Source organism: Cibotium barometz, chromosome 1, assembly GCF_041138505.1.
Source record: "Cibotium barometz isolate CiBa-2024 chromosome 1, ASM4113850v1, whole genome shotgun sequence".
NCBI classification, from domain to species: domain Eukaryota; kingdom Viridiplantae; phylum Streptophyta; class Polypodiopsida; order Cyatheales; family Cibotiaceae; genus Cibotium; species Cibotium barometz.
The window spans coordinates 78975796-79003426 of record NC_141046.1 but is presented as its reverse complement, the minus strand read 5'-3'; the positions used below and the strand labels follow the sequence as shown (position 1 = coordinate 79003426).

The window sequence follows — 27631 nt, the reverse complement described above, 5'->3', positions numbered from 1 at the left end:
GGTATAGTAACTGATTGACTCCATACTCTACCCTGGGCAAGAAGATACACTTTTTGCTCTTGGAATCCCACTTGGTTTTGGATATGAATATGGAATGTGCATAAAATAGTCACAACCAAACGTTTTAAAATATGGAACTGAGGGTTTCTTACTTCTTGAGGTGTCATCCCCTTAACTGCCTTTGTGTAACTCCTCACATATCATTGTTTGAGGTTGCCTCTCAAACACTGCATCACTACTAACACATCACTATTTAAGGTTACTTCTCAAACACCACAACACTACTCACACATCATTATTTGAGGCTGCTCCTCAAACACCACATCACTGCTGCTGACAATTATCTTCTTTGCCTCTAGGTGGTATAGTCAGTAATTGTTTGACTCCATACTATACCCTAAGAAGATACACTTCCTACTCTTGTAATCCCACTTGGTTCTAGATGAGTCTAGAATATGCACAAAACAATCACAACCAAATGTTTTAAAATATGAAATTGAGGCTTTCTTACCTGAATAAGATTCTTAAGGTATCATCCCCTTAACTTCCTTTGTGTAAATCATGTTAAGGATATACACTATGCACTGTAGTATTAAGTGCCTCGGCCCAAAGAGAATTATATAATCCTTTTCCTTTGAGAACAATTCGTGCCATCTCCCCAATCGTGAGATTCTTGCACCCTACCACCTATGTGCTTTATGTAAGGAGCTTTACAGGCGATAGACTCTAGAAAATGGATGTCTTACTTACAAGGGTTCTTGAACACAATGAACACGATGATAAACTAAGGTTGCCAAACTAGTGTATATATAGTACCCACGATCGGTGTGGACGTAGGTCTCGGCCATGTTAACCAACCCACAAAAAGTAAATGCAATGCAAAGAAAGTTTAATGTGCTCAAGACGATTGAAAGCATGGTGAATCTTACTTAATGAGCTTGTAAAATAGTGAAGGACACCATTACGTTAAAGATGACATTTTATTGTACCATAGTGAATTCTTTTACACATACATACATGATTTGCAAAGTAGGGAGTGTTACATTTGCAGCAATGTGATGAGCTATGGTGGATCAAATGCTAGAATCAACATCTTTAACAAAGGGATTAGATAATAATTAAGACATGATTAGTCTGATAGGTTAATGTAGGCATGGGTAATAAAAAACCAGCAAATTCTCATCAGGCCAATGCCTCAGTTTATAGAGTTTACATCCAAGCATCCAAGCAAATTCTCATTAGGCCAATGCCTCAATTTATAGAGTTTACATCCAAGCATCTAATCCCACTGACTTCTCCTTGATTCACTCCACCTCTTTTGCTTGATTCTCCCCACCTCTTCCCAGAATATCTCCATAGCTCCTAAATCTTCTCATGCTACCCTTTATTCTCTCCCAATAGATACTTCTCATCGTTTCACAGCTTCTCTCACATTTACAGATTCTCTTTTACAGCCTCTTGCCAAGGGCTTGTTCCCGCACACACCCTATTCACTTGTATATTTCAACACCTCCCCTCAAGTGAATACTCCTAGCACACCTGGACCCTATACCAAGTTTCCCTCTTACTTGATAGTCCACGACCAGTGCCTAGCACACCTTCCCTCAAGTGAATAATCCTAGCACACCTGGACCCTATACCAAGTTTCCTTCTTACTTGATAGTCCGCGACCAGTGCCTCAAGTCCCTAAACTCATAGTCCTTGACACACTCTCTTTCTCTCTCTATGTGTCCAAGGCTACTACAAGTGCCCATGACCTTGACTAATACCAAGTTTCCTTCTTACTTGATAGTCCGCGACCAGTGCCTCAAGTCCCTAAACTCATAGTCCTTGACACACTCTCTCTCTCTCTCTATGTGTCCAAGGCTACTACAAGTGCCCATGACCTTGACTAAATTGTCACACATACATCTACCACATGGCCTACATCATTGGTGGCTCAGAGGTGGTTTTACTCTGTTGGGGCAGGTTACATTGGGTTGTGGGGTTTCTCTCTCTCTCTCTCTCTCTCTCTCTCTCTCTCTGTCTCTCTGTCTCTCTCTCTGAGATTTTCACATGGCTCCTCACTTCTTGAAGCCTCACATCTTCTCTTGTCTTCAGTCTTCTTGTCATGGCAGCTTCTCTTCACGCGTCCATGACTTCCTCTTCTTTCAGTCTTCTTGTTGTGGAAGCTTCTCTTCATGCGTCCATGTCTTCCTTCAATGCTACCTCTAGCTCTTCTTCTCGTTGTTGATCCTCCTCTTGGAAAGAGATGTTCTTCTTCTTTCATGGCTGGGGCCACGAGCTTGTCCATCAGTTCTTGCTCCATGTGAGCAACATGTTTTAATATATTGTTGACAATTCTTTTGGGCTTTTGATGTTTATCTTGTGTCATTGTGCAATGCAAACCCAAATCTATGTGGGAGGTCTTACCTCTTGCCTTATTCTGGACAAGGGCAGTGTCTGATCCCATTTTTACAATGATGTAATCACCCGTGTGCCCATGTAATCACCCATGTGTGCCCAATACATAATGCATATAGCATTCATTCTTATGCACATTCCCAAATGCAACTCTGGCTGTGAATAACTTGAATTTGTGTGTGGGTTAAATGCAAGATGATGATTACCACAAATTTATCAGCATAATTTTACCAGAAATTACATTAAACCAAGGGTAACAAATCTGTACGGAATGATTGGAGTGTCAAACCATCTCCGAATTGCAATCTGAAGCTATAGGGATCTGTATCAGATACCTAATGGTTAATTTGAACCCTCAATTGTACCAAAATATAGTCATTAGTATTGATTAATCACTGATTAGTAAATTAATCCTCTGTTTTGTGTGCAGAAAACAGAGTATGCAGGGAGTCCAGATGTGAGGCCTTAGAGTTCAAATGAGCTCAAATCCTTTCAAGGCCATGAATAGCAATTAGTCTAGTAGAGGATTAAGCCAAGAAACACAAGATTTGACCAAACATTGAATGCTTAATCTCTGTTTTACCAAATCACCTACAGATTTGATGAAGAGCTTGGATCTCACTGTAGACTTGATCAAATCCAAATCTGTCTTCACCAGCTTGTAGAGTACCCTTGAAAACTCCTAGGGCCAAGAGGAATTAGACCCATTACATATGGAGCAGCAGAGATCTTATTTTTCCTTCAGAAAACATGTGCCTGCAAAATCGCGTAGAACTGCTGTGTGCGCTGCAGTTTGAGCTTTTGTTTGAATGGACTAGAGCACAAGGGTTATAGCTATGCTTGGCTAAAGTGGTTTGGGCTAATTTGATGTATGAAGGGAGAGAGGGCTTCTCCACCAGCTGGGGGTACAGAGGCTAATTGAAAAAAGAGGTAAAAACTTAATTATCCACTAATCCTAATTATCCAAGTGATTAGCAAGATAATGGGGTCATAAATTGATGGATTCTAGGCTAGGCTCTGATACCATGTTAAATTTGCAGCAATGTGATGAGCTATGGTGGATCAAATGCTAGAATCAACATAATTAACAAAGAGATTAGACGATAATTAAGATATGATTAGTGAGCAATTAACTGATAGCTTAATGTAGGCATGGGTAATCAAAAACCAGCAAATTCTCATTAGGTCAATGCCTCAATTTATAGAGTTTACATCCAAGCATCTAATCCCACTGATTTCGCCTTAATTCACTCCACCTCTTTTTCTTGATTCTCTCCACCTCTTTTGCTTGATTCTCTCCACCTCTTCCCAGAATATCTCCACACCTCGTAAATCTTCTCATGCTACCCTTTATTCTCTCCCAGTAGATACTTCTTACCCAGTGAAGGGCGTTGGTAAAATTATGCTTACTGCTGCAAATGGCGGTGCTTTCACACTTTCAGATGCTTTTTATGTGCCAGGGATAAAGAAGAATCTATTGTCTATCTCTGCGCTTGCTAGACTTGGACTTGTAGTCAAATTTGTGGATGACAGATGTACTATTCATGATTTGACTTCTGGTGATACGATTATTGCATCTAGCACCTTGTTTCGTGGGCTGTATAGGCTCAATTCTTGACAAGTGTGTGGAAGATTCAGCAAATGTAGTTTCTGATGAAAAGGGAGTTTCAGATGCAAAACTATGGCATGCTCGTTTTGGTCATCTGAACTTCGCTAGTTTGCTGCGTTTGTAAAAATTTGATATGGTTGCTTCATTGCCCCCTCTTGAGGCACCATTAAAACATGTTTGTGAAGACTGTATTTTGGGCAAAATGCAGTGTTCTGCATTTCCAAAGGATGGTTCTGTGCGGGCCACTCACAAATTGCAACTTGTACATAGGGATGTGTATGTGGGCCTATGCAAACTCCGTCATTTGGTAAACACTTGTACTTCATGACTTTCATTGATGATTACTCAAGGCATGCATGGGTATATCCAATGAAGGCAAAGTTCGAAGTGTTTTTGTGCTTCAAATAGTTTTTGCTTATGGTTGAAAATGTATCCAATTGTACTGTGGGCACCCTCCGTTCTTATCGAGGGAGGGAGTATATGTCTAAAGAGTTTGATGCATTTCTGGCTAGTCGTGGGATAAAACACCAATGTACAGTGCCGTATACCCCTCTCAGCAAAATGGTGTTGCTGAGAGGAAAAACAGGTCACTTATGGAGATGGCACGATGTATGGTCAAGAGCCAAGCTTCGCCACATGCGTTTTGGCTTAAGGCTGTTATGTGTGCTGCATATGTACTCAACAGGTGTCCCACTAAGGCCTTGCAGTCTGTTACTCCATACGAAGCTTGGCATGGCAGGAAGCCTTCTATTGGTCACTTGCGTGTCTTTGGTTGCTTGGCCTATGCTTTAGTGCCTGTGCAACAATGTAAAAAATTAGATGATAAGGCTGTCAAATGCATTTTTGTTGGTTACAGTGCTGAGAGCAAGGGTTACAGATTGTATCATCCGCAGTCAAAGCGTATCTTGATTAGTCGAGATGTTGTTTTTGTGGAAGATGCTGTGCAGCCTTTGTTATCATGTACCAAAGAGACATGTGTGAGCTCACGGGATGTACTTGATATGTTGTTGCCTCTGTTTACAGGTGGGAATTCAAATGTAAGTCCTAATGAGGCAAATATTCAGCCTATGCAGATTTCAAACGACATCATAGATCAGCCTATTTCTGATGCAGATTTACAGGATGTAATTTATGAGGATAGGGCTGAAAATGAGTAGGCTAGAAGTATGCCTAAATGGCTGGTGCAAACCTTGCATTATAGTAAAATTGATGCACCTATTTCTAGTCGTACTCGTTCAGGTTTTCAGCATGCCTCTTATGCATTATGCATCAGATTGTTATGCTTTGGTTGTGTCTAGTATGTGTGAAGAGGAAGAACCTCTTTCATTTGATGAGGCACAAAAATTAGAAAATTGGTTGGCTACAATGCAAAGTGAATATGATGCTATAATGAAGAATGGTACATGGTCTTTGTGTGATTTACTTATTGGTAAAAAGGTCATTGGATGTAAGTGGGTTTTTAAGTTGAAACGAAAGCCAGATGGCAGTGTTGATCGCTATAAGGCTAGACTTGTTGCAAAGGGTTATGCTCAAGAAAAGGGCATTGATTTTGATGAGACCTTTGCTCCCACTTGTCGTATGACTACCATTCGTAGCATTTGTGCATTGGTAGCTCATAATGGTTGGAATGTACATCAACTGGACATAAAGACTGCATTTTTGAATGGAGATTTGCATGAGGAGGTGTATGTATCGTAGCCTCGTGGTTTTGCTCAAAGAGGACAGGAAAACAAAGTGTGCACGTTGAAAAAGGCTTTGTATGGTTTAAAGCAAGCTCCACGAGCTTGGTATGAAAAGATACATACATATTTAACTGCACATGGTTTTCAGAATAGTCCAACAGAAAGCACTTTGTATGTTAAACGTGTGGATGATGTACATCTAATCAAGCTCCACGAGCAAGCTCCACGAGCTTGGTATGAAAAGATACATACATATTTGACTACACATGGTTTTCAGAATAGTCCAGCAGAAAGCACTTTGTATGTTAAACGTGTGGATGATGTACATCTAATCATTGCTCTCTATGTTGATGACATGTTGCTCACAGGACCAAATGACAGTCATATTGCTGATTTTAAGGTTGATTTGAATGCCTCTTCTGAGATGTCAGATTTGGGGCATTTGCATCATTATTTGGGGATACAATTTAAGCAGTGTGATGGAGGTATTGCTTTGTGTGAGACAAAGTATATTGAGACATTGTTGCGGAGATTTGGCCTTGAAGACTGCAAGCCTATTGCTACTCCAATGGAGACAGGTTTGAAGTTGAGTCTTCATGATGCTGGAGATCACTTTCATGTCACACTCTATCAGACAGCTGTTGGTTGCCTCATTTATGTATGCATTACGAGGCCGGACATTCAGTTTGCAGTCTCACAGGTGAGCAGGTTTATGCATAGCCCAGGGTCTCAGCATTGGAAGGCAGAGTTAAACGCATCTTTTGCTACTTGAGTGGCACCATGCATCTTGGGTTGTTTTATCCCAAGGGGGGATCGTTGTGCCGCCAGATTTACATGCTTTTTCGAACTCAGATTGGGCTGGTTGCTATGATACAAGAGTGTCCACAAGTGGTTTTTGTTTCATACTTGGTAGCTCATGCATATCTTGGTTGAGCAAGAAGCAACCTACTGTGGCCACTTCTAGTTGTGAAGCTGAGGGCAGCTTTCACAGCTACGGTTGAGTGTGTGTGCCTCAAACGGCTTATGTGGCTGACTTGGGTGTTGGACAGGAGTCTGCTGCCACCTCTATCTACACTGACAGTCAGAGCGCATTGGCAGTTACGAGAAACCCAGTTTTTCATGCTCACACAAAGCACATTGAGGTGCATTATCACTATATCAGGGAGAGACTCTCAGCAGGAGAGATCAGCTTGGCATATATGCCAACACAGGACAACCTCGCCGATCTTTTCATAAAGGCGCTTCCTCGTGAGAAGTTTGAAGCTTTCCGCAAAGCTTTGGGCTTGCTCCCCTTTGTGGACTGATCTACTTCGGGCATGGCACTTCCCTATACATGAGTGCCAGCTCTCGTTCACACCATCACTCCCAAGGAAGATTTGTTGCCATATATATAGGCAGTGATGTGTGTGAACACACTTAGGACCGCCGGGGCACTTTTTCCCTCCTTAGGAGGTTTTTTTCCCGGCTTGTATATACGCCCATCCTTCTAGGGCAAACTTATCTTTGTACATTGACACAATCTAATACACTGTGTGTTGTGTGCATTCTTGCTTCTTCTTCTCTAAGCTTTGTGTGCTTTCCTGCAACCCTAATTCCAACAAGAAATACATGTTGTCTACTTCATAGGTACTAGGTCTTCACCAACTTCACCAAACCTTGTGAGTGAGAGGGCCAAGGGTTTTCTTCTTGAATTTCCTAAGGGGACTGAATTATATGCATGTACATTTTTTGCTTTAAAAAAGTAAGCATGTAAGAATAACCTTGGATAGTATTTAGCATTCAAGAAAGATGTGAAAGTTTCATATTATTTTGCATATTCAATATTATTTTTCAGTTTTCAAAAAGATGTAAGGAATGTCTTCATGTACCTTACAAACAATGATACAATGTATAAAATCGAGAGAGAGAAAGGAATGTCTTCATGTACCTTACAAACAATGATACAATGTATAAAATCGAGAGAGGGAGAGAGAGAGGGAGAGAGGGAGAGAGAGAGAGAGAGAGAGAGAGTATATTTTATAAGTGTGACCCAACGACACATTAACCAGTGTTAATATTTGAATTCCATTGTAATAACTTTTTTTAAATGATGTTTTTTTAGTAGGAAAAAATGATGTTTTTTAAGTAGGAGCAAATGATGTTTTTTTAATAGGAGAAAATGTTACAAGTTAGAACAAAAAGGCTACCTTGTCATAAAAAAGGTTGTTGTTCATAAAAGAGATAAGGGGAAGACTTGGCATCTGTGCAAGTAAATCCCACTAAATTTATATCAACTTATCATTCACCTCTTTTAGCATATCATAATGCAATTATCTAGCTTTATATGTGCGAGAATAGTAAGGCAAATGATTATAAGGGGTTTTACACATCTATTGTATCCATCACAATTGTCAGATAAGGGATGCCACTCATAAGGCTTAACACATTACAATTGTAAGAAAATTCAATAAAGGCTAGAGAAAATAACATGCATTATTTCTAGTTCATCTTGAACCTTTCTCTCCCATTATCTTGTAATGTGTCTCGACAAGTCCTTAAGATGTTTGTTTTTGTTTTTCGAGCCAGGGTCAGAGACGAGCATGCTCCTCTCTGAGACTCTAGCAGAGAAACGCTTTTGTCATTAGCTTTGTCGTCTTGGTCTAGAGGACCGATTCGCTACTTCCTTAAGGCATAAGCAGTTAAGAGGTTCATTAGAAAACAACATGGTGGTCTCGAATGATGTAACACCATCACAAAACTGTTTTCTCGTGATCAGGTACGACACTTTAGTGCCTCACTCTCTTTTTTCTCTCTCTCTCTCTCTCTCTCTCTCTCTCGTAAAAGTACACACGCGCGACTGGTGCATATTACCAACGAGCCAGCGAGACTCGAGAGCTATGGCACCCAATGAACTTCGTCCCGCAGGAGGCAGCTATTATGGAGATTTAGAGGCATCTCGCATCAACGGCGTCAAGAGGTGAAACGCTGTTCTTCTGCTCCGTTATCACATGCATCTGGATCTTTTCACTCGTGTGTATGTATGGTGGTTACTATTAGTTCCATTTTGCAAGGTAGTTCTATATCTCTGGTTTTATTTAGGGATAGGCCCCGGCACCTGCATAGCCTCCTTTTACTACCAACTGGACAACACAATTACTCAACCCAGAAGAACACTGCTCTTACCCTCTTGCTTTTGCTTGGTCGAGAACAGATTCTTCTATGCATCCAGTACTTGCATCTAAAGCAGCTCGAAACTAATGTCAGTTTGAAGGAGTCAGACGCATGGCCTGCTGAGGTGGGTAAATTAATTTGCGCACACCCAGGTTTGTTTAATGCCGCACTTTAGCTCTCAAGGCATGTCCTCTTTCCAGCTACCTAAGGTTTTGGAAGAGGGTGCTCTTTCATCTATTGCAGCCTCAAGACGCGTATGGTTTGGAGAAGTTGGCTTCTGAGGAATTGTGCAAGCATTACACTAAAGATTTTGGGGCCGAATTGGCCGTTTCCACAACATTTACGGCCCTTTTGGAACTTGGAAAGGTAAGCGTGTACAATATCTTCTCTATCTGGCATGCTGCATGGGGGAGCTGGATGAGTGTGCTTCCACAGAGTGGACACATCAATACCTTTCATGGGGCGAGAAAAGGCTCCTGCTGCCAATATTTTGTTTTTGTGGTTTTTTAAGAGTAATACGTGTGTGGGATGCCAATGAGAGAGAAAGAGAGTCATGGGTCATGTGTTTGAAAACGTTGTTCTTAAAAAAAAAAAGATTTTAGTCCACTGTATTTAAGTATATATATATATATATATATATATATATCACCCAGTTAGGATACCCCCCCTCCCAAATTGCAAGCTTCTCTTCTTCAAAATCATAAATCCGCCTCTCGTGGAGTTAGTACTATCATTGGTGGTTATGTTTGTTGGTGGGCTTCTTCTTTGAAGGATAGTGTGGATGGAGCCTTCTCCTCTAGCTAAGAAAGACTGCTCCTCAAACACCAGATCACTACCAACACATCATTGTTTGAGGCTGCTCCGTAAACACCACATTACTACTAACAGTTATCTTCTTTTCCTCTGGGTGGTATAGTAACTGATTGACTCCATACTCTACCCTGGGCAAGAAGATACACTTTTTTCTCTTAGAATCCCACTTGGTTTTTGTTTATTGTTGCTTGAGCAGAGCAGTATTTCTCCATTTCTAGGTTTGACACTTCACAATGACACTCACTCTGACAAACCAACACAGTTTCATCTTACTTCGAAAATTCACTACAACTCTACACACATGTCTCACACAAAACAGCTGCACTTGCACTACTCTCAAAACACGGAATACAGAATGAAAATGACTAGAATAAGTTCTGTCAACTATATTGCCATTACAGAATCCGCCATAGCTACACATAAAATCCGCCAAGAACCCTATTCGTGTATCACTAAACAAAACGGCTCCAGCTATATAGACTTCCCACGACTCTCTACCTTCCAAGATCCCAAAACTAACCAACTTCCGAAAATACCAAAAATCCCTATATAGAACTTGATAAATAATCCGCCTAAAGTCTACCCCAAACACTTGGCACAGCTCGGTGGCTTGAGCCAACGGCTGACCTTGAACCCACAGTCCCTTGATCCAGTCAGCCACTTGCTTGATCCACCAAATCCACTACTTTTACTTCTGCACTTGCCTTTCCGCTTTCCTCTTATGCTTCCACTACAATCAATTCCGCTGCCTTATCACTACTGAACTCCACGGCCTTCTCAACACCAACCATTTCGGACTCCTTGTAACCATCTCCCTACTCATCCACAGTTTCCGAAGACAAACTGAGTCCCCTCTTCAGCATTCCTTCCTTCTGTACTATCTCCATCTGCAATTCCAACTCAGCAATTTTGGTCTTCAGCTCCATATTCTCCATCCGAATAGCTTGCTCCCCCGCAGGTTCAAACCAGACTTTAAACTTATCAATAGGTAATGCTAGATGTTCCTGAAACAACTGAGAGGTTTGAGTCCAAAGCTCCTTTACATACTCAAAAACCTCTGAGCGCAGTGAATCTGCATCAGCATCTGACACCAAAACCCCAGTGACGCTCTGGTCACCCAGAGTAGCCTTCTCTAACTCCGCCAATGGTGTTAACCGATTCCGCATAAAATTATTCTCTGCAAGAAGCTGAGTTATCTTGTCCTCTGTCTCATGAAATTGACACTATGTCGCTGCTTTCAAACCATCTGCCCAACTTCCAAAGTCATGTGCAGCCCCAAGCAACTCCAAATACCGACCTTGCATTTCTGTCTCCACACGTACCATTTCCTCCTGCAACACTTTCCTTTCATTCAGCCGCTCTTCTACCTTGATCCTCAATGTTTTAACCTCTCTCTCCAACATCTCCAACCTTTGGCTATCCACCCTTTTAGATTCCCCATCGACAATCATAGCTCCTGATTATTGATGAAACAATTCAAGTCTGACAAACTCTGCAATGCGTGTTGGACAGAAAAGATCCCAGATGACCTCTGACTAGGCCTCTGTGCTAATGGAGTGATATTAACAGCCTGCATACTTGGGGTCATCTCCACTGTGAACTCTCCCCCACTTTCTTTGGAAAGAATATAATAGACCTCCTCCGTGCCTCCGACTTAGATGCCATCGGCGGTTGAGGAAACAAGGACAACTTGCCTACACCTTGTGGCAAACCAGGACTTCCTTCATGCTCCTGTGATCCCAAACGCACACCACTCTTCCCTTTATCAAAAGACACTGTTTTCCAGACTTCTTAACAGCACTTACCTGCCCTTGTTCCAACCCTTTAAATAAACTCACTTTTGGCACTGATGATGCCAAAGGCACATTCAAAACATAAGAAAAAAGAGCTGACAAATAGGGTGAGAGTTTTGTCACCGAGGGAGATCTGTGCTTATCCTTGGGCTTTGACAACTGCAAACCGGTCGAAAATAAAAGATGCCCAGTCTATCTTAGACCCGTGCTCCGCATGAAAGACGGGCGCAAAGGCCTCCTTGGACATGTAAGCGGATTTGGCCAATAGACAAACTCTATCAAGGTACCAAAAGAGGTGAGTACTGCGGAGCTTACCACAATTTCTGACCATGTAGTACGACCTAGATCCCTCTGGTGCGCCGAACTCCGAGCGCATACTAGCATGTGTAATCTTCTTCACCCGCCGCTGGCTCGGATTATGCAGCACCTTGAAAACCTCTACGACGACCAGCTTGGTGTAACCTCCTTATCATCCACAATATAGCCTGCGTTTTCCCGCAGATGCCCAAGCTGCTGCTTTGCAAATTCATTCTTTTCCCACTGCTCCCATGGCAAACAAGCATATTCATAAAGGCCAACCCGGCGGAGCCATGATTCTGTGTCCTTATCATGCACATCCAACTTGCCTTCCACCTCTACTTCCTCTACTGCATCATCCCCGCCAGATTCAGCTTCCTCACTCTCTTCGCAAACCTTCCCTTCTAGGACGTAACAGCTCGTCCATAGCAATCCGCATGGAGCGCGTCTGCATCATAGACTCGCTAGTGAGCTCCAAGGCACTCTCGGCCTGCTTAAGCCTTAAACTGTCAGAAAACATTTTGGCGAGGGCGCTAAGTACTAGTGAGATTGCTTGCGAGGATGTTTTGCATGCTTGAGCGAAAAGGGCAAACTGACTGCATGCAATTTTATCATGGTGGCCGGTTAGGTGAGTCGCCCCCATAATGACCTTCCTCAAAAAATGCACCCAACTCAAGTCGACTCACACTAACATGGATAAGATCCCGCAGTTTAAGAATTTCCCTTAGCGCACGCGATGCTGCAATCGGATGACTCTTCAAATGACAGAATGGCTCTGGGCGGCCCAACTGCAAAAAATCATTCCGCTCTGCAATCCGCCTGCCACACACCTTCCGGAATCCGTTGCAACTATCCGACCAGCCAGCCCCACTGCTTTCTTCACAATCCAAGAAATCCGCCTGGACTTCCCTTGACACATATGGAGCAACCTCAATCCATTTAACTCATATCTCCTCAGCCTTATTTACCATCCAATGAGGAATCTCTGGAACCTTCCCATAAAACTTTTTCAGCCTGAAGCCATTAACCGGTTTCACTACCGGAGTTCCAAACACATCTCTCAACCTGAAGGTGCCTTGCCCCAACTCTTCAACAATCTGGTAAGGCCCAAAGTATCTCAATTTTAACTTACCCGGATGCGGCCCCAACTTGGAATTATATAACATCACCCAATCATCTTTCTTGAAAATTTTAAACTTCACATGTCTTGACAACCATGCATGTTTTCTATTCTGAGCTATCTCCACTGCATAAGCACTCCGGATCCGATCCTCCTCTAGTCTCAGCAACTCCATTTGCCGATGCAAAACTGAATCCTCAGGGCTTAACCTATGCTGAACTACTAGCCACAAACTAGGAACCACATATTCCATTGGAACAACAGCTTCTATACCATAAACCAGCTTGAAAGGTGTCATCCCAGTGACGACTTTATATGCTGTCCCCCCGGAATGACCATAGTGCAGAATCCAGCTTGTCATCCCAATCGGATTGATTTTCTGCAACAATCTTCTTCAAAATTCTCACAAGCACCTTGTTTGTACTCTCTGCCAGCCCATTTGCTTGCGGATACGGAGTGGATTTCTAATGCAAAATCATATGCTTAGTTGTCAATTCTTCAATGACTGAATTCAAGAAATGCACACCCTGATCTGACACCAGCTCTATGGGACATCCAAACCTTGTCATAATGTGTTTGTACAAAAACCTGGCGCCACACTAGTCGCTTTATTATCTCTTAAATGTAATGCTCCCACCCACTTTATGGCGTAATATCCGTTGCCACCAGAATATATCGTGCACCAGTTCTCCTTGCCTTTGGCTTTATGGGTCCAACAAAATCCAGCCCCCATTTTTGAAATGGTTCAAGTGGCAAAACGGGGTGGTTCGCATCCTATCCATTGAGGTTGGCTGCCTAATCTTCTGACATTGCAGACACTCCCTGGCAAACTGATGTGCATCCTTGAGCAACAATGGCCACCACAAACCGGCTTGCATTATTTTCCGTCCTGTAATCTCTCCTGAAAAATGTCCTCCAGCTGCTCTAAAATGTGCCTCCTACAAAATAGCTCTTTGCTCCTCATCCGGAACACATCTCCTGATGATCTGATCCTGTCCCTTCCCGTATACTGCACCAACAATAATAAAAAATGGTCTGCTTCTCAATGCAAATTTCTTCTTCTGATCTGTTAACATACTAGAAGGCAAAACTCCATCTGTCAAAAACTGGAACATTTGATCATACCAGTTGTCAAACTCTTGTCCCTGTACATGAAATAATTTTGCATCCGGAAGCTGATCCGACACCCCAGGCATCTCTTGCATATTTTCCAATATGCTAAGGTAATCCGCTACTGTAAGCTTGTTCCCTGGTGTATGCAACACCGTATAGTCAAATTCCTGTAGCAAAAGCATCCACCTTGCCAATCTGCCTTCCAACTTTGGCTTCTTCACTAAAAAAATCAGCGCTTGGTGATCAATATGAAAAATTAATTTGTTCCCAAGCAAGTAATGCCGAAATTTCTCCAATGCAAAAATCATTCCTAAAGCTTCTCGCTCAATAACTGTGTAATTCTTTTCAGCCGGTTTCAGCATCCGACTTGCATAGTACACTGGTCGAAACCACCCGCCGTGGATCTTCTCGTGCATCAAAACAGTTCCGATCGCCATATCCGACGCATCTACAAACACATGAAATGGCAACTGCCAATTTGGTGGTTGAATGATAGGAGAAACAACAAGCATCTTCTTCATAACCTGAAATGCCTTCTCCTGAGCGTCTCCCCATACAAACTCAACATCCTTCTTTGTCAAATGAGTCAAAGGTGCAGTGACATTTGCAAGATACCTCAAGTACCTATTGTGCCACTTTATCTGCCCCATAAATCTTGATGCTGCCTTCAAATTGTCAGGTGCTACTGCTTTTTGAATTGCACTAATTTTGTCAGAGTCAATTGGCATACCTTCTTCAGAGATGATGTGACCTAACAGCTTTCCTCTTTGCACTGCAATTGCACATTTGTATGGATTCAGAGACATCCGAAACAGCCGACACCTTTCCAAACATTTCCTAAGATACTCCAAGTGTTTTGCCTTCTTGCCAAATACAGAAAAATCATCCATGAAAATCCGCATGAATTCCGTCAAATATGGCTCAAAAGTTTTGAAAGCTGCTTTGGAAAACGATGGTGGCCCATTCTTCAATCCAAAACTCATCACTGTATATGCAAATGCACCCCATTCTGTTATAAATGCGATTTTAGCAACATCTTTCTCCACCATCCGGATCTGGTTATATCTTGAAAAACCATCAAGAAAACTATACATTTCATGGCCTACGACATCATCCAAGATTGAATCCATAAACGGCAATGGAAATGGATCAGCAGTTGCCGCATTCGATTTCCTGTAATCCACACACACTCGGATTTTGCTAGACTTCTTTGGTACGACAACTATTGGTGACAACCATTCTACCTGATCTATTGGTATAATGAAACCTACTTGCAAAAGCTTATCCAACTCTTCCTTCACCTGCTTTGCATAATTTGGATTCATTCTATAACGTTGCTGAATCACCGGCACCGCATCTTCCTTCAGATTGATCTGGTGTTTATACACCTCCGGATCCATGCCCTTCAAATCCGAATAATCCTAGGAAAACACATCAATGAACTCTTGCAGCAACCTCTTAAGATCCACCTTAAACCTCTCATCCAAATTGACACTGACTTTGACCACTTTTAGATTAACTTTAGATCCCAGATTCAACTCCTGCAAATCATCTTCTTTCACTCTTGACACCTTTTCCATCAACTTTTCATATAGAAACTCAGCTCTGGTTATTGCCTCTTTGGGTGGCACTTCATCATCTAAATACTCCAAATCCTCTTTCATCTTGGAGACAGAACTGACTCCTAATTCCTGAATTGATCCCTGACCTGTATCCACTTCACTTGACTTAACAGATGACTTCCTATCGGACTTTGCAGAATCCTCCTGAAAAACATACTTCTCCACAATCCTTTCCACATCAACTTCAAATATTGGAACGACAGTAGGATTTGCCTCCATAAAACATGCTTCTTTATCATCTTCAACTTCATCAGCCAAATTAATTGTCTGAGCCATCATTGGCTTTACTGACGTTGACAATTTCTTCTTTGCAGTCATTGGAATCCTTACAGAATGTTTACCTTTCTTCAAAATCACTTCATTCCTTTCCCAATCCTATTTAAGCTTTGCGGTCTTAAACCACGATCTCCCTAATAGCATTGAATAAGCATTCCCTGCATCTTGCATCTTCAAAACAATAAAATTTGCTTGAAATGGCAATCCATGCACCTTGAGGATTTGACCTCGCAACATCCCAATTGGCTGTACTCTCCGCTGATCCGCCATCCACACTTGGAATGGTGCAGGCTCAAGCTTAACATCCGCCATCCTTGAAAATTCAGCTTCAGACAAAATATTCACACTGGATCCCCCATCTAACAGAACATCAGAAAACAAACGACCATCAAATTCCAGCTTCACAGTTGGGATAGTAAAATCCACATCATCTGGACTAATTTGATAAGTCCCAACACTCCTTCAATGCACTCGGAATGTCAGGAATGGTTGACTTTCTTGTTAATAAAGTCTGTCCCTAAAAGTTGGAACCAATGAAAGCAACTGATCCAATGTAAACAGCATAGGAGTATTCAGTAGTTCCTCAAACAATGCCCCTGATGCTAATTCTGAACTCCCCACTATCTTGAGCTGCTTTTGCTTCTGTCCAGATGTCATTTCTTCCTTTCCGGACTGCTCCACTTCATCCGCTACCTCATCTCGAACTTCCTTCTGTGCTTCCCAATCCAACGGTGGTTTAAGCCTTGCCTTTGAACGTGTAACTGCCATTGCCGCAGGCTCACTGGACTTACATTGCGAACAATCACACTCCAGAGAACACTCCGCTGACACAGGATATGCTAAAAATATGATCAATATGCATACTCCTACGATGTCTCACCTCTATAAAATCACCACTAATCTCATGCACTATCCCTGATTGCTCAATCAAAACAACTCGATCCACACATGAATGCTGCCAGGAATGCTATGAAAACTAGTAGTGGTTATATCCGAAATCTCTCCACATGTGGCAACTCTAGAGGAGTTACCCAACACATCTAATACTAGAACCTCGGGTCTATGCTCCTCATGATATATCTGAAATCTCTCCACATGTGACAACTCTAGAGGAGTAGCCCAACACATCTAATACTAGAACCTCGGGTCTATGCTCCTCATGATATATGATGTGCTCATCAACATGTGTACCATCATCCCGAATCTCACATACTACAATGGATGTATCATTAGTGAAGAGCTGATCCCCATGATAGTCTAATGAATCACTATGATCTGCTAATGCATCACTATCGCCTAATACGTCACTGGAAGGTAGGTAGACATAGGTGTATCAACAATCATAATGCTCGAAATGCTCGTTGCCATCCCTCCCATCAAGATCATGCCCACATGATCTGACTCACACACATCACTCTCACTATCACTATCACATACATCATCATCATGTGCATATATGTTAGCGGCAACATGTGCACGTGTATCACTATCATCATGTGTATGTGTGTGTGATACATCCATATCATCATGTGTATGTGTGCATGATACATCATCCATAGGTATGTGGGTGTGATATATCAATGTCATCACATGTGTGTGTATGACCATCACCATGTGTACATATGTCAACAACAATACCATCATCAACATGATGATCATCATCACTATCCACATCATCATCATCTACTGAATGCATGTCAACATGATATCCATCCTCATGTATATAGTCATCTCCGCTCATGAGTGTAGGGCACTCAATCAAGTCCCCACCTACATCATCCCATGCAAGCAATGCCAAACCATCCATGTAAAGATAACCACATAGATCCTCAAAAAAATCACTATATGTAGAATGTATGGACCATCTGGCACAAACATCCTCCTCATCAAATAAGTGTCTAAGCTAGCTAGCTAGGCAACAACATTATCTGAAGCTCAAACATCCATATGTGACATGAATATGATGTGTTATCATAGCATGATGTCGGTGAATAAGTATCTAGAGGTTGAGGCCGCGATGTGCCAAATGTATATATGAACTCGGCAAATGATATGGATCTCCTCACATGAAATGGCAAAACAAGATAACGAGCATAAAGCCAGACTAATAGGGTATGAGCGGATGCCGCAGGATCAGCATCTGGGATGGAGTCGTAGTGATGTCGATGACGATGATGGTGGGTAACACGGCGATCATAGGCGGGGTAGAGGTAATAATGGATCCCCATGTCATCCCGCCAATGCCTGAAAGTGTGAAAACACCCCCAACTATGCACAAGAATGCCACACTGCGTGTGGAAAAAGCACCAATATGCTCAAATGGCCAAAAATATGCGTGAGAGCGCCCAAAAATAAACCAAGTGGCCAAAAATATGCACGTGAATGCCCAAAATACACTAAACAAGGGCCAAGATGCGCCTGTGAACGCCCAAAATGCACCAAATCAACCACACGGCACACTAACCACCACGATGAAGCTCAAAGTATGTGAACAAGCCCCGAATACATGTGAACATGCCCAAACAAATGCAAAAGCATCTGAATAACACTCACAATATGCTAATGCATGTGAACATGCCCCATAAAGGCTTAAAGCATGTGAACAACTCTAGTAGCACCATCCACCAAATGTATGCCCCCTACGTGTGAACACCCTAAATCTATCTGCAATGCACATGAACAACCTCCACAAGGCTCAAGATGTGCACATAAGCCACATTGCGTGTGAACCACCGCTACAAGGCCCAATACATGTCCATAAAATGGTAAGTAGGCAATGTAGAAGGCTAGAAATTGTGTGATGTGAATGGATAAAGTAAGTTAAAAGTAAGGTGGGGTGTGAAAAGGCAAAGAGAGAGAAAACAAACCTGCATATTAAAGACTTCACACACTTTTCTTCTCCTCTCTACTTCTTTCTCTCACGTTGGCGGCCAAGTGGTCTCCTCCCCTCTGTTGAGCTCCTCTCCGCTGCTAAGCTTGAGCAAGGAGCTGCCTAGCTCTCACAGCAATGACGGCAAGGAGCTACGTTTTTTTTAAGGAAAATAATTTTTTTTGTTGTATTTTTTTAAAACTTAGACGGTAGAAGCCATGCATTGTGCTGAGCCACTAGGAAGGCAATGAAGCGCTCCTTGAGTTTGAACTGCATAGAGTAATGAAATGATTGCAGCCGTTTTTTTAAAAGACTGCCGTAGAAGGAAGTGTCGTTATACTAATGCTGCTCTTTCTACTATTCTCTGTAGTATCGCTGCTGACCGTCTATTTTGTAAAAGGAAATGCCACTTCTCTACGTTTGCTCTGTATCGTTTTCACTCTCTCAGCATTGATGGTGGCGGCCGGGTCACTTGTCACCATCCAGTCTCCCGATGGGAATGCTATGATCAAAAACACCACGCTTCCTTATGTGCTCAAGGCTAGGGTTTTAGCTCCTCTCTCTCTCTCTCTCTGCTGCTGCGCTACCGGTGCTTTGTGATGTGCTATCTTCTCTGGAAAATATAAAAACTAACCAAAATGCCCAGACTGTGTCTAATCCGCGCAGAGCCTCAAAGAGGCGATGAAGCTGTTAATCGAAAAGTTGTGTTGTACACAATCAAATAGTATGTGTTGTAGAAACGCTTCAAACTACATATTGCCAATGCTTCATATTTGGTGATGCGCTACGTTGTTGTGTTGCTGATGTTGCTATGAGTGTTGACGTTTCTGGTGCTACAGCTGTGTGTGTTCGATCATGTCTCAGCTATGACCGTTGGTTTCGTAGCCGTGTCCTTCTTGTCTTCAAGCGATTGGTGTCGGCTGTGGGCGCTTCTGTGCTCCTCACAGTGTGTGTTGTAGATGGTTAGGCACTGCATGCGAGCTAGCGAGCTGTAGATGAAACACTTACTGCGGTGTAATCTACTGAGAACCCTATGCTTAGTGATGACAAAACACTATTTGCACGCTTGAGTGAGCTGAACCTTTTGAAACAAGGCGATGAAGCAATGTAGAGTTGGCTGAGCCTTTGAAGAAGCAAGGCGATGAACCAATGGTTTACATGTGTTGGCTCCTTTGCTGAGTCTTCATGTGCAGCCTTGGTTGTGGCTGTGTTTGAGCCGCGCCGCAGAGCCTTAAAGAGGAAGTGAAGCTGAGCCTTAAACTACACACAGATCCTCAATGAAAGTTCAAAGGCTGTGGAGTGGAGCAAGCTATAGATGGTTGATGGCCTCCATCAAGTGCTCACAAATCGTGAGGATGTCCTAAACCACCTCTATGTGCCTCTCATAATGTTGTGATCTTGGTTGGGATGCCTCAAGAAGGCAAGGCTGAGCTAAACACCGTGGTGTGGGTTGTTGCAATCTTCGCACTGTAAAAGGCTCGTATGCCTACAAGACCTTGAGTAAGACTACTACAAGGACAACCTTGGCTAGTGCAGCCATTCCAGCTTCCACAAATCGTGTAGCTTTTGAAGAAGGCAGTGTGGAGATGGCACGTTGTTGCGCCACCTCTTCAGATCTGAGGATGATCTGACAGCTATTTCAAATTGAGACAAGCCTGATACGTCCTTCTCGCTGGACTTCTTCAATGTGCTATCCCCTAGTAGTAAGCTTTAAGGGCACGTTGATCTGCTTGATCTCTTGATGCTGCCACCCTTGTTTATGAAGGATTTGTATGCATTAGCCTTCACATTTCTGACCTGCATGTGATTGCTCCTTTCTTGGCTTGCTTGCTGAGCCCCAACAAGGCCATGATGCTTTTCCCTTTTGCATTCCAATGGTGTTGTAAGCCAATCTATTGTAGCTTAATGAACTTGAAACTTGAAATTCTGCAGGAATGTTGTGCTTAATTGCTTGTCAGTGTGAATGGCAAAACCTGTTGCTCTTTAAGACAACAAGTAAGCAAGTTTCAGCAAGCTAAAATCCCTATGTGATCATAATGCATCAGAGTTTGGATATGAAACAAAGCAACATCTCTTGCTTGTATTGGTTTTGAGTAATCTGTGCATTCTTTCTTTAAAGGTTTTTACATGCAAGAAACCTTGTATGCAAGGTAGGAAAACCCTGTGGTGTATGGGGCACATCGGCTCACACCAGTGGATTGGGTTCAATTCCCAACAGGGCCATACTTGCAAACACAGTGTTATCTAATATTTTTTTTTGAATTTTTACACTTGAAATTGTAAAGCTTATACACTTTTGTATCAACTATTCATCAACATGCTCTTTGCATAATGCTGATGCTCACATCTGTAATAGCATGCTATACATTTCTTGATAAAAATGTGTTAAAATGTTGTAATCCATGGTATGTGCTTGTAAACATGTTTTCTCAACACTTTTCTTGCTTCCTGTACTTGTAATACATCAAGATTTATACTAATCTGTGTGTACATTTGTACTTCTCCAATAGATTTGTAATCTTTGTCTATCTTCTTTGCAAGAAAGTATCAAGATTAGAAAGATCTGATCAAGAATCACTTACTATTATGTCTCTGCATCAAGATTTGATTTCAGCATAATAAACTTTTCATAATTTGTAAATTGCTTTATTTTACACTATATATTTATACCAATCCTTGAAAATATGTATCAATTGCACATAATCTTGAAATCTACACCAAGATTGTGCACACTTTCTTGAAACTATATCAAATTTTTACACACTTTCTTGAAAATGCACTAAATTTTTGCACAGCACTCTGAAAACTTTACACAGCAACCTTGATTTCTACATAGCAAAATGTACTTTGCATAAACTCTGTAATCTGAATACTTTGCACAATAATATAAAAATTTACAATATTAATCTGCATAGTTTGCACTAGTCCTTGAAAACTATAATGAATTTTTTACAAAATTGCTTCAGCAATCAAATTATTTATAAATTTGCTCCAAGAACTCCAAGATTTTGGAAGATAGGACAGAGATAGAGGCTTAATGGATTAATAATTGAGAACATAAGCTCTCTAATCAAGATAATGCAAGAAATTCACTAAAAACTAGTGTTGAAATCTCTGCAAACCCTAATTTGAAAATCAAAAAAATCAAGAAGTTAAAGAACTTTAAGAAAATCAAGAAAACCAAGGGATAATATGGATTAAGGGTTTGAAAATAGGGATTAATTCAAATTTAAAAATGATTATCACAGATTTGATTGCTAATCTTAAACATGTGTACTAGCAGTGGTGCCAATACATCTCTGGCATGTGAAAAATGTTCTGTCATTAGACCATCGTGGTCTTGGGCTCTTTCATAAGCCGTAAAATGTTGCCAAAAGACTCCCGGTTCCCTTCCAATCTTCAATGATGAACCATCTTGCTCCAAAACCACCATAGATTAAAAAACGTCGAGGGAAAGTTTAGGGAAGGAGAAGTGCAGGTCCGTCCACATATAAAAACTTTATCTATTACAATTTATAAACCAAAACTTGGCCACACCCTATTTGGCTATCAAAGTTTGGTCCAACTTACTCAAAATTGAGACCAAATCATGTCCTAATGTCATGGCCATCATTCAAGATCACCATTGCCTTGATTTTTATCATTAAACTTGAAATATTTTCCATGTTTGCACCAATTTCCTCAAGAAAATATTGGGAAAAATCAAGAAACTTAAGAATCACACAGTTTTTTGAGATTTTTTTTACAAAAAGTGAATTGAAATGAAGATGAATATGGATCAAGAGCTAGGCTCTGGTACCAATGAAGGAAGGAAGAAGGAGACTTATTAACATAGAGTCTAGAGATACGTAGACCTCATTTACATGGATGTATATGACATGGGAGAGTTCTCCATGATGGAAGCTTGCCAAGCAAGACTTTATTAGAAATATCAAAATTGATTGTTGTGAGTTATGAAAAAGGTATACAAGCTATCCCATAAGTGACTTATATAGTCACTTACTCCTAGGACCATTCACACATGGGCTACCCACCATAAAACCAAGTCCTATGTCCCAAGTTATGTGCCTAGGCCCTCATCCCACATATACTTGTTTAATACATCCAAGCACATAATTTCCTTAATTACAAGAGGAGAGGACAGAGAGGAGACAGGAGAGAGAAGAGAGAATAGAGAGAGGAGAGAAAAACGAGGGGAGAGAAGAGAGAGGAGAGAGAAGAGAAAGGTAAGAGAGAGGAGAGAGAAGAGAAGAGGTAAGAGAGAAGATACAAGAAAGAGAGAAGAGAGAAAAGAGAAGAGAGAAGAAAGAGAAGATAAAAGTTAGAAAGAGGAAGGAGGAGAGAGAAAGAAGAGAGAGAGAGAGAGAGAGAGAGAGAGAGAGAGAGAGAGAACCAACTTGTTGATCTTCATCTAGTAGTTTATTTACTCCTTCCATGCATAGAGCACCTTGAATCTCATCCTTCTCCATGGAGAGGGAGGAGAGGGAGAAGAGAAGAGAGAGAACATAGAACAAACAGGAGAGAGATAAAAGAGAAAGAGAGAAGAGTGAGATAAGAGAGAACAGAGAAGAGATCAAAGAGAGTGAGAGAGAAGAGAGGAGAGGAGATCGAGAAGAGAGAAAGAGAGAAGAGAGAGGAAAGAGATAGAGGGAAGGAAGAGAGAGGAGAGAGAGGAGAGAGAGGAGGAAGAGAGAGGAGAGGAGAGAAAGAGAGAGGAGAGAAGAGAGAGAAGAGAGAAGAGAAGGAGAAGAGAAAAGAGAGAGAGAGAGAGAGAGAGAGAGAGAGAGAGAGAGAAGAGAAGAGTGAGATAAGAGAGAGAGAGAGAGAGAGAGAGAGAGAGAGAGAGAGAGAAGAGACAAAGAGAGAGGATAGAGAGAAGAGAGAGGAGAGGAGAGGGAGAGAGGAGAGGGAAGAGAAGAGAGATAAAAAAGATATAGAAAGAGAGAAGAGAGAGAAAAGAGAAAGAGAGAAGAGAGAGAAAAGAGAAAGAGAGACCGGAGAGACTGGAGAGGAGAGAGAAGAGAGAGAGAAGAGGAGGAGACAAAAGAGATTAGAGAAAGACAAGAGAGAGAGAAGAGAGAAGAGAGAGGAGAGATAAGAGAGAGATAGAAAAGAGAGAAGAGAGAAGAGAGAAGAGAGAAGAGAAGAGTGAGATAAGAAAGAAGAGAGAAGAGAGAGAGGAGAGAGGAGAGAGGAGAGAAGAGAAGAGAGACAGCAGAGAGATAACATAGAAGAGAGAAGAGAAGAGATGTATATGTGTGTGTGTATGTACACACACACACACACACACACATACACATATATATACACACACATATGTGTGTGTGTGTGTGTACACACACACACACACAGACTTATATATATATGTCTGTATATATAGATATATACATCTCTTCTCTTCTCTCTCTCTCTCTCTATATATATGTGTATATATATATATAAATGTGTATATATAGTATAATATAATATAAATGTGTATATATCAAGAGAAGAGAGAGAGAAGAGAGAGGAGAGATAATGGAGAGAGAGAAGAGAAAGAGAAAAGAGAGAAAAAGTGAAAGAGAAAGAGAGAGAGGAGAGAGAGGAGAGGAGAGAGAGGAGAGAAAGATGAGAGATAGAAGTAAGAAGAGAGAAAAAGAGAATAGAGAAAAAAGAGAGAAGAGAAGAAGAGAGAAGAGAAGAAGAGAGAAAAGAGAAAAGAGAAGAGAGAAGAGAGAAGGGAGAGAAAAGAGAGAGAAGAGAAGAGAACTTTTTAACGTCGTAGGAAACTATCCCAAGAGACCAAATTGATCTATCCGATAAGATTTGAACTCAAGACCTTTGATTCAAGAGGGAAATGAGCTAACCAATCTACCACACTTGGGTGATAGAAAGGTTAGCCCAGAGAGAGAGAGAGAGAGAGAGAGAGAGAGAGAGAGAGAAGAGAAGAGGAGAGAGAAAAGAAAGAGAGAAGAGTAAGAGAGAGAGAGAAGAGAGAAAAGAGAAGAGTAAGAGAGAGGAGAGAGGAGAAGAGAGAAGAGAGAGAGAGAGAGAGAGAGAGAGAGAGAGAGAGAGAGAGAAGAGAGAAGAGAAGAGGACAGACATATATGTATATGCATATATATATATATATATATATATATATATATACACACATATACACATATATATATATGTGTGTATATATATACACACACACACATATGTGTATATATGTATATGTATATATATACACACACATATATATGTGTATATGTGTGTGTGTGTGTGTGTGTGTGTGTGTGTGTGTGTGTGTGTGTGTATGTATATGTATGTTTGTGTGTGTGTGTTTGTATATGTATGTATGTGTGTGTGTGTGTGTGTTTATAAGGAGTTAATTCATGGAATATATATTCTCATGTTTACCATTATTTATGAATTAGAGTTAATTTATGGAATATGTATTCTCACATTTTTTATTATTTATGAATTGGAGTTAATTCATGAAATATATATTCTCACGTTTCTCATTTTTATGAATTCTCCTAGACGGGTATAGATTGGGATGTCTTTCTAAATCTAGGCACGATTATAGCTCTTTACGCATGCGGCAGGTAAATTCATACATGTGTGGGAGTATTAGTTGCATTGTCTTGAAGTTATGAGTTTCGTATGGTTGTTTATATTTTAATCAATTAATTTATTAATTGTATTTTAGTTGATGTAAGTGCAAATCGTTGGATTGAATAATGGAGATGAGCTGGTGGTGGTCATGAATATTTTTTGAGTGTTGGTAAATATTATTTAATTTTATAACTACAAACGTCATTAATTCATTTTAGACGCCATCCATATTTATTGATAATGTATATATTATTTGGGACATGTGAAAGCTCTTATGAGGAATTAAATCATGGAATATATATTCTCATATTTACCATTATTTATGAATTGAAGTTAATTCATGAAATATATATTCTTACGTTTTTTATTTTTATGAATTCTCCTAGACGAGTTTAAATTGGGATGCCTTTCTAAATATGAGCATGATCGTAGCTTACTTTACACATACGTGGGTGAATCCATACATGCGTAGAAGTATTTGTTGCATCGTCTTGATGTTATGAGTTTCATATGGTTGTTTATATTTTTAATTAACTAATTTATTAATTGATTGGCTTACTTGATGTAAGTGGAGATTATTGAATTAGATAATGAAGGCAAGCTTGCTGTGATTAGAAATATTTTGAGATAATCGATTTTGAGTATCAATAAATATTATTTGATTTTTTTAAAATCCCATTTGACGCCTTTGCAAGTAAAGAATCGCTCACGTTGAAGCTCTCGCTCGCCCCCCCTGCTCGCGCTGACTGCACGCCCTCCCCCCTTTTTTTCCTGCCTTCGCGCTGCTCCCCCCTCTCCTGCCTGCCCTCACGTCCCCCCCTCCCCCGCCTGGCTGTTCTGCACGCCCCAGCGCTGCTGCGCCGTCGCCCCCTGCTCCAGCTCCTCTCCTTCGCCCCCCCGTCTATCTTCAGCGCCCCGCCCCCCCTTTAGCCGTCGTCGCCTCTTCTTCCCCCCGCCCCCCCTTCTTCGCGCTGCTGCCACCTCCCCCCTAGGGGTTTTTGTCCTCGCCGCCTTCCCCCCGTCTTTTTTCCTTTTCTGATTTTTCGTCCCCCCTAGGGTTTTCTTCCCTTTTTGCCTTCCGCCTTCCCCCTCCGTTCTTTGTGTGCAGCTTGGTTCTTGCAGGCTCTCCGCATTCGCTCTGCCTTCGACATAGCTTCAGACTCTGATGGAGGCTTCTCCCGCCCCGCCTCAGAGGGACTCCCCCGCAGCCCCCTGAGGACACCCCCATCAGGCTTTCTCTTTCGCCAGAAGAGGAAGCGAGCCTCGCCGCAGAGGCGGAACGCCTCCAGGCTCATTCCACCATCTGTCGTATAGTCGGCACTCGCCCCAGCAGAGGGGAGATCCGGGATCTTCTCGAGGCTCGCCGTCTTGCAGATGTGGGCAAGATCCTGGACGTTCAGCTCTACTGGGCCGTGGACATTACCAGATCGAGTTCGAGACCGCCGCCCAGAGCGTGGCCAAGGTCCTAGCCATGAGTCCCCTTGACATCAGGGGTGCTCGAGCTTTCTTCAGACCTTGGCAGCATGGCTTTGACCCAGCAGCGGCCGAGCAGGGAGAGCGCCTTTTCCATGTTACAGTTTGCTTCCCTGGACTCCACCGGGAGTATCTTCCGCTCCTCTCTAGGCTAGGAGCATTGGTGGGTTCGGTACTAGAGACTGGCCCCACAACAGCTTCAGTGGTGGCCAGAGCAGCTGGGCTACCTTCGGTCAGAGTTTTGGTGTCTGACATCTCCTCCCTTCCGAAGGTCATTCAGCTACCTAGGATAGGGGGGATGGATTGATCAGAGAGTGGAGTTCTCGGGGCTCCCGAACCAGTGCTTCATTTGCAGGCAGGTCGGTCATCTGGCCAAGGCCTGCCCTCGCAGGAGACCCCGACCCTCACCGCAGCAGCAGGCCCCTAATGGCCCGCCCACAGATGCGGCTCGGCAGGCAGCCTCTGGGACACCTGCTTAGGCCATAGAGACCTCGGAGTGGCAGCCTGGACAGGGGCGCCGTCGTCGAGGGAGACAGCCACAGCGGCACGACCAGAGACAACTCCACCAGAGCAGCCACAGTCTCAGCATCACTAGGTTCTCGTGAGGAACAGCTTTGCTCCCCTCCAGGAGGAGACCCCTGCGACGACTGAGGACCAGGAGATGCCAGCACCCCCTCCTTCACCCCCCCACCCCTGTCTTCCCCTACCACCTTGCTTCCACCTTCGCCTCCTCCTGTCCGCGCTCCGGTTTCGGCAACGGCTCCTTCTCCACCCCCCTCATCCCCCCCTCCTCCCCCCCGCCCGCCTCAGCTCCCCAGGAGGCCCTGGC

The 27631-nt window shown here is 42.3% G+C and overlaps 1 protein-coding gene and 1 pseudogene across 1 annotated transcript; both read right to left on the bottom strand.

Annotated features, from left to right (window-relative positions):
- Positions 1-11589: 11589 nt before the first annotated feature.
- Positions 11590-12267, bottom strand: LOC147642463 (uncharacterized; annotated as a pseudogene).
- Positions 12268-12691: 424 nt separating this feature from the next.
- LOC147642462 (uncharacterized) lies at positions 12692-13228 on the bottom strand. Its single transcript, XM_086810009.1, has one exon. It carries the CDS (start codon positions 13226-13228, stop codon positions 12692-12694), a length of 537 nt encoding a protein of 178 aa, XP_086666135.1.
- Between the last annotated feature and the right edge of the window lie 14403 nt (positions 13229-27631).

Bases quoted from the DNA above. Each gene is read 5' to 3' on its own strand.
- LOC147642462 (XM_086810009.1), bottom strand. From the start codon at position 13,228: ATGACAAGCTGGATTCTGCACTATGGTCATTCCGGGGGGACAGCATAT.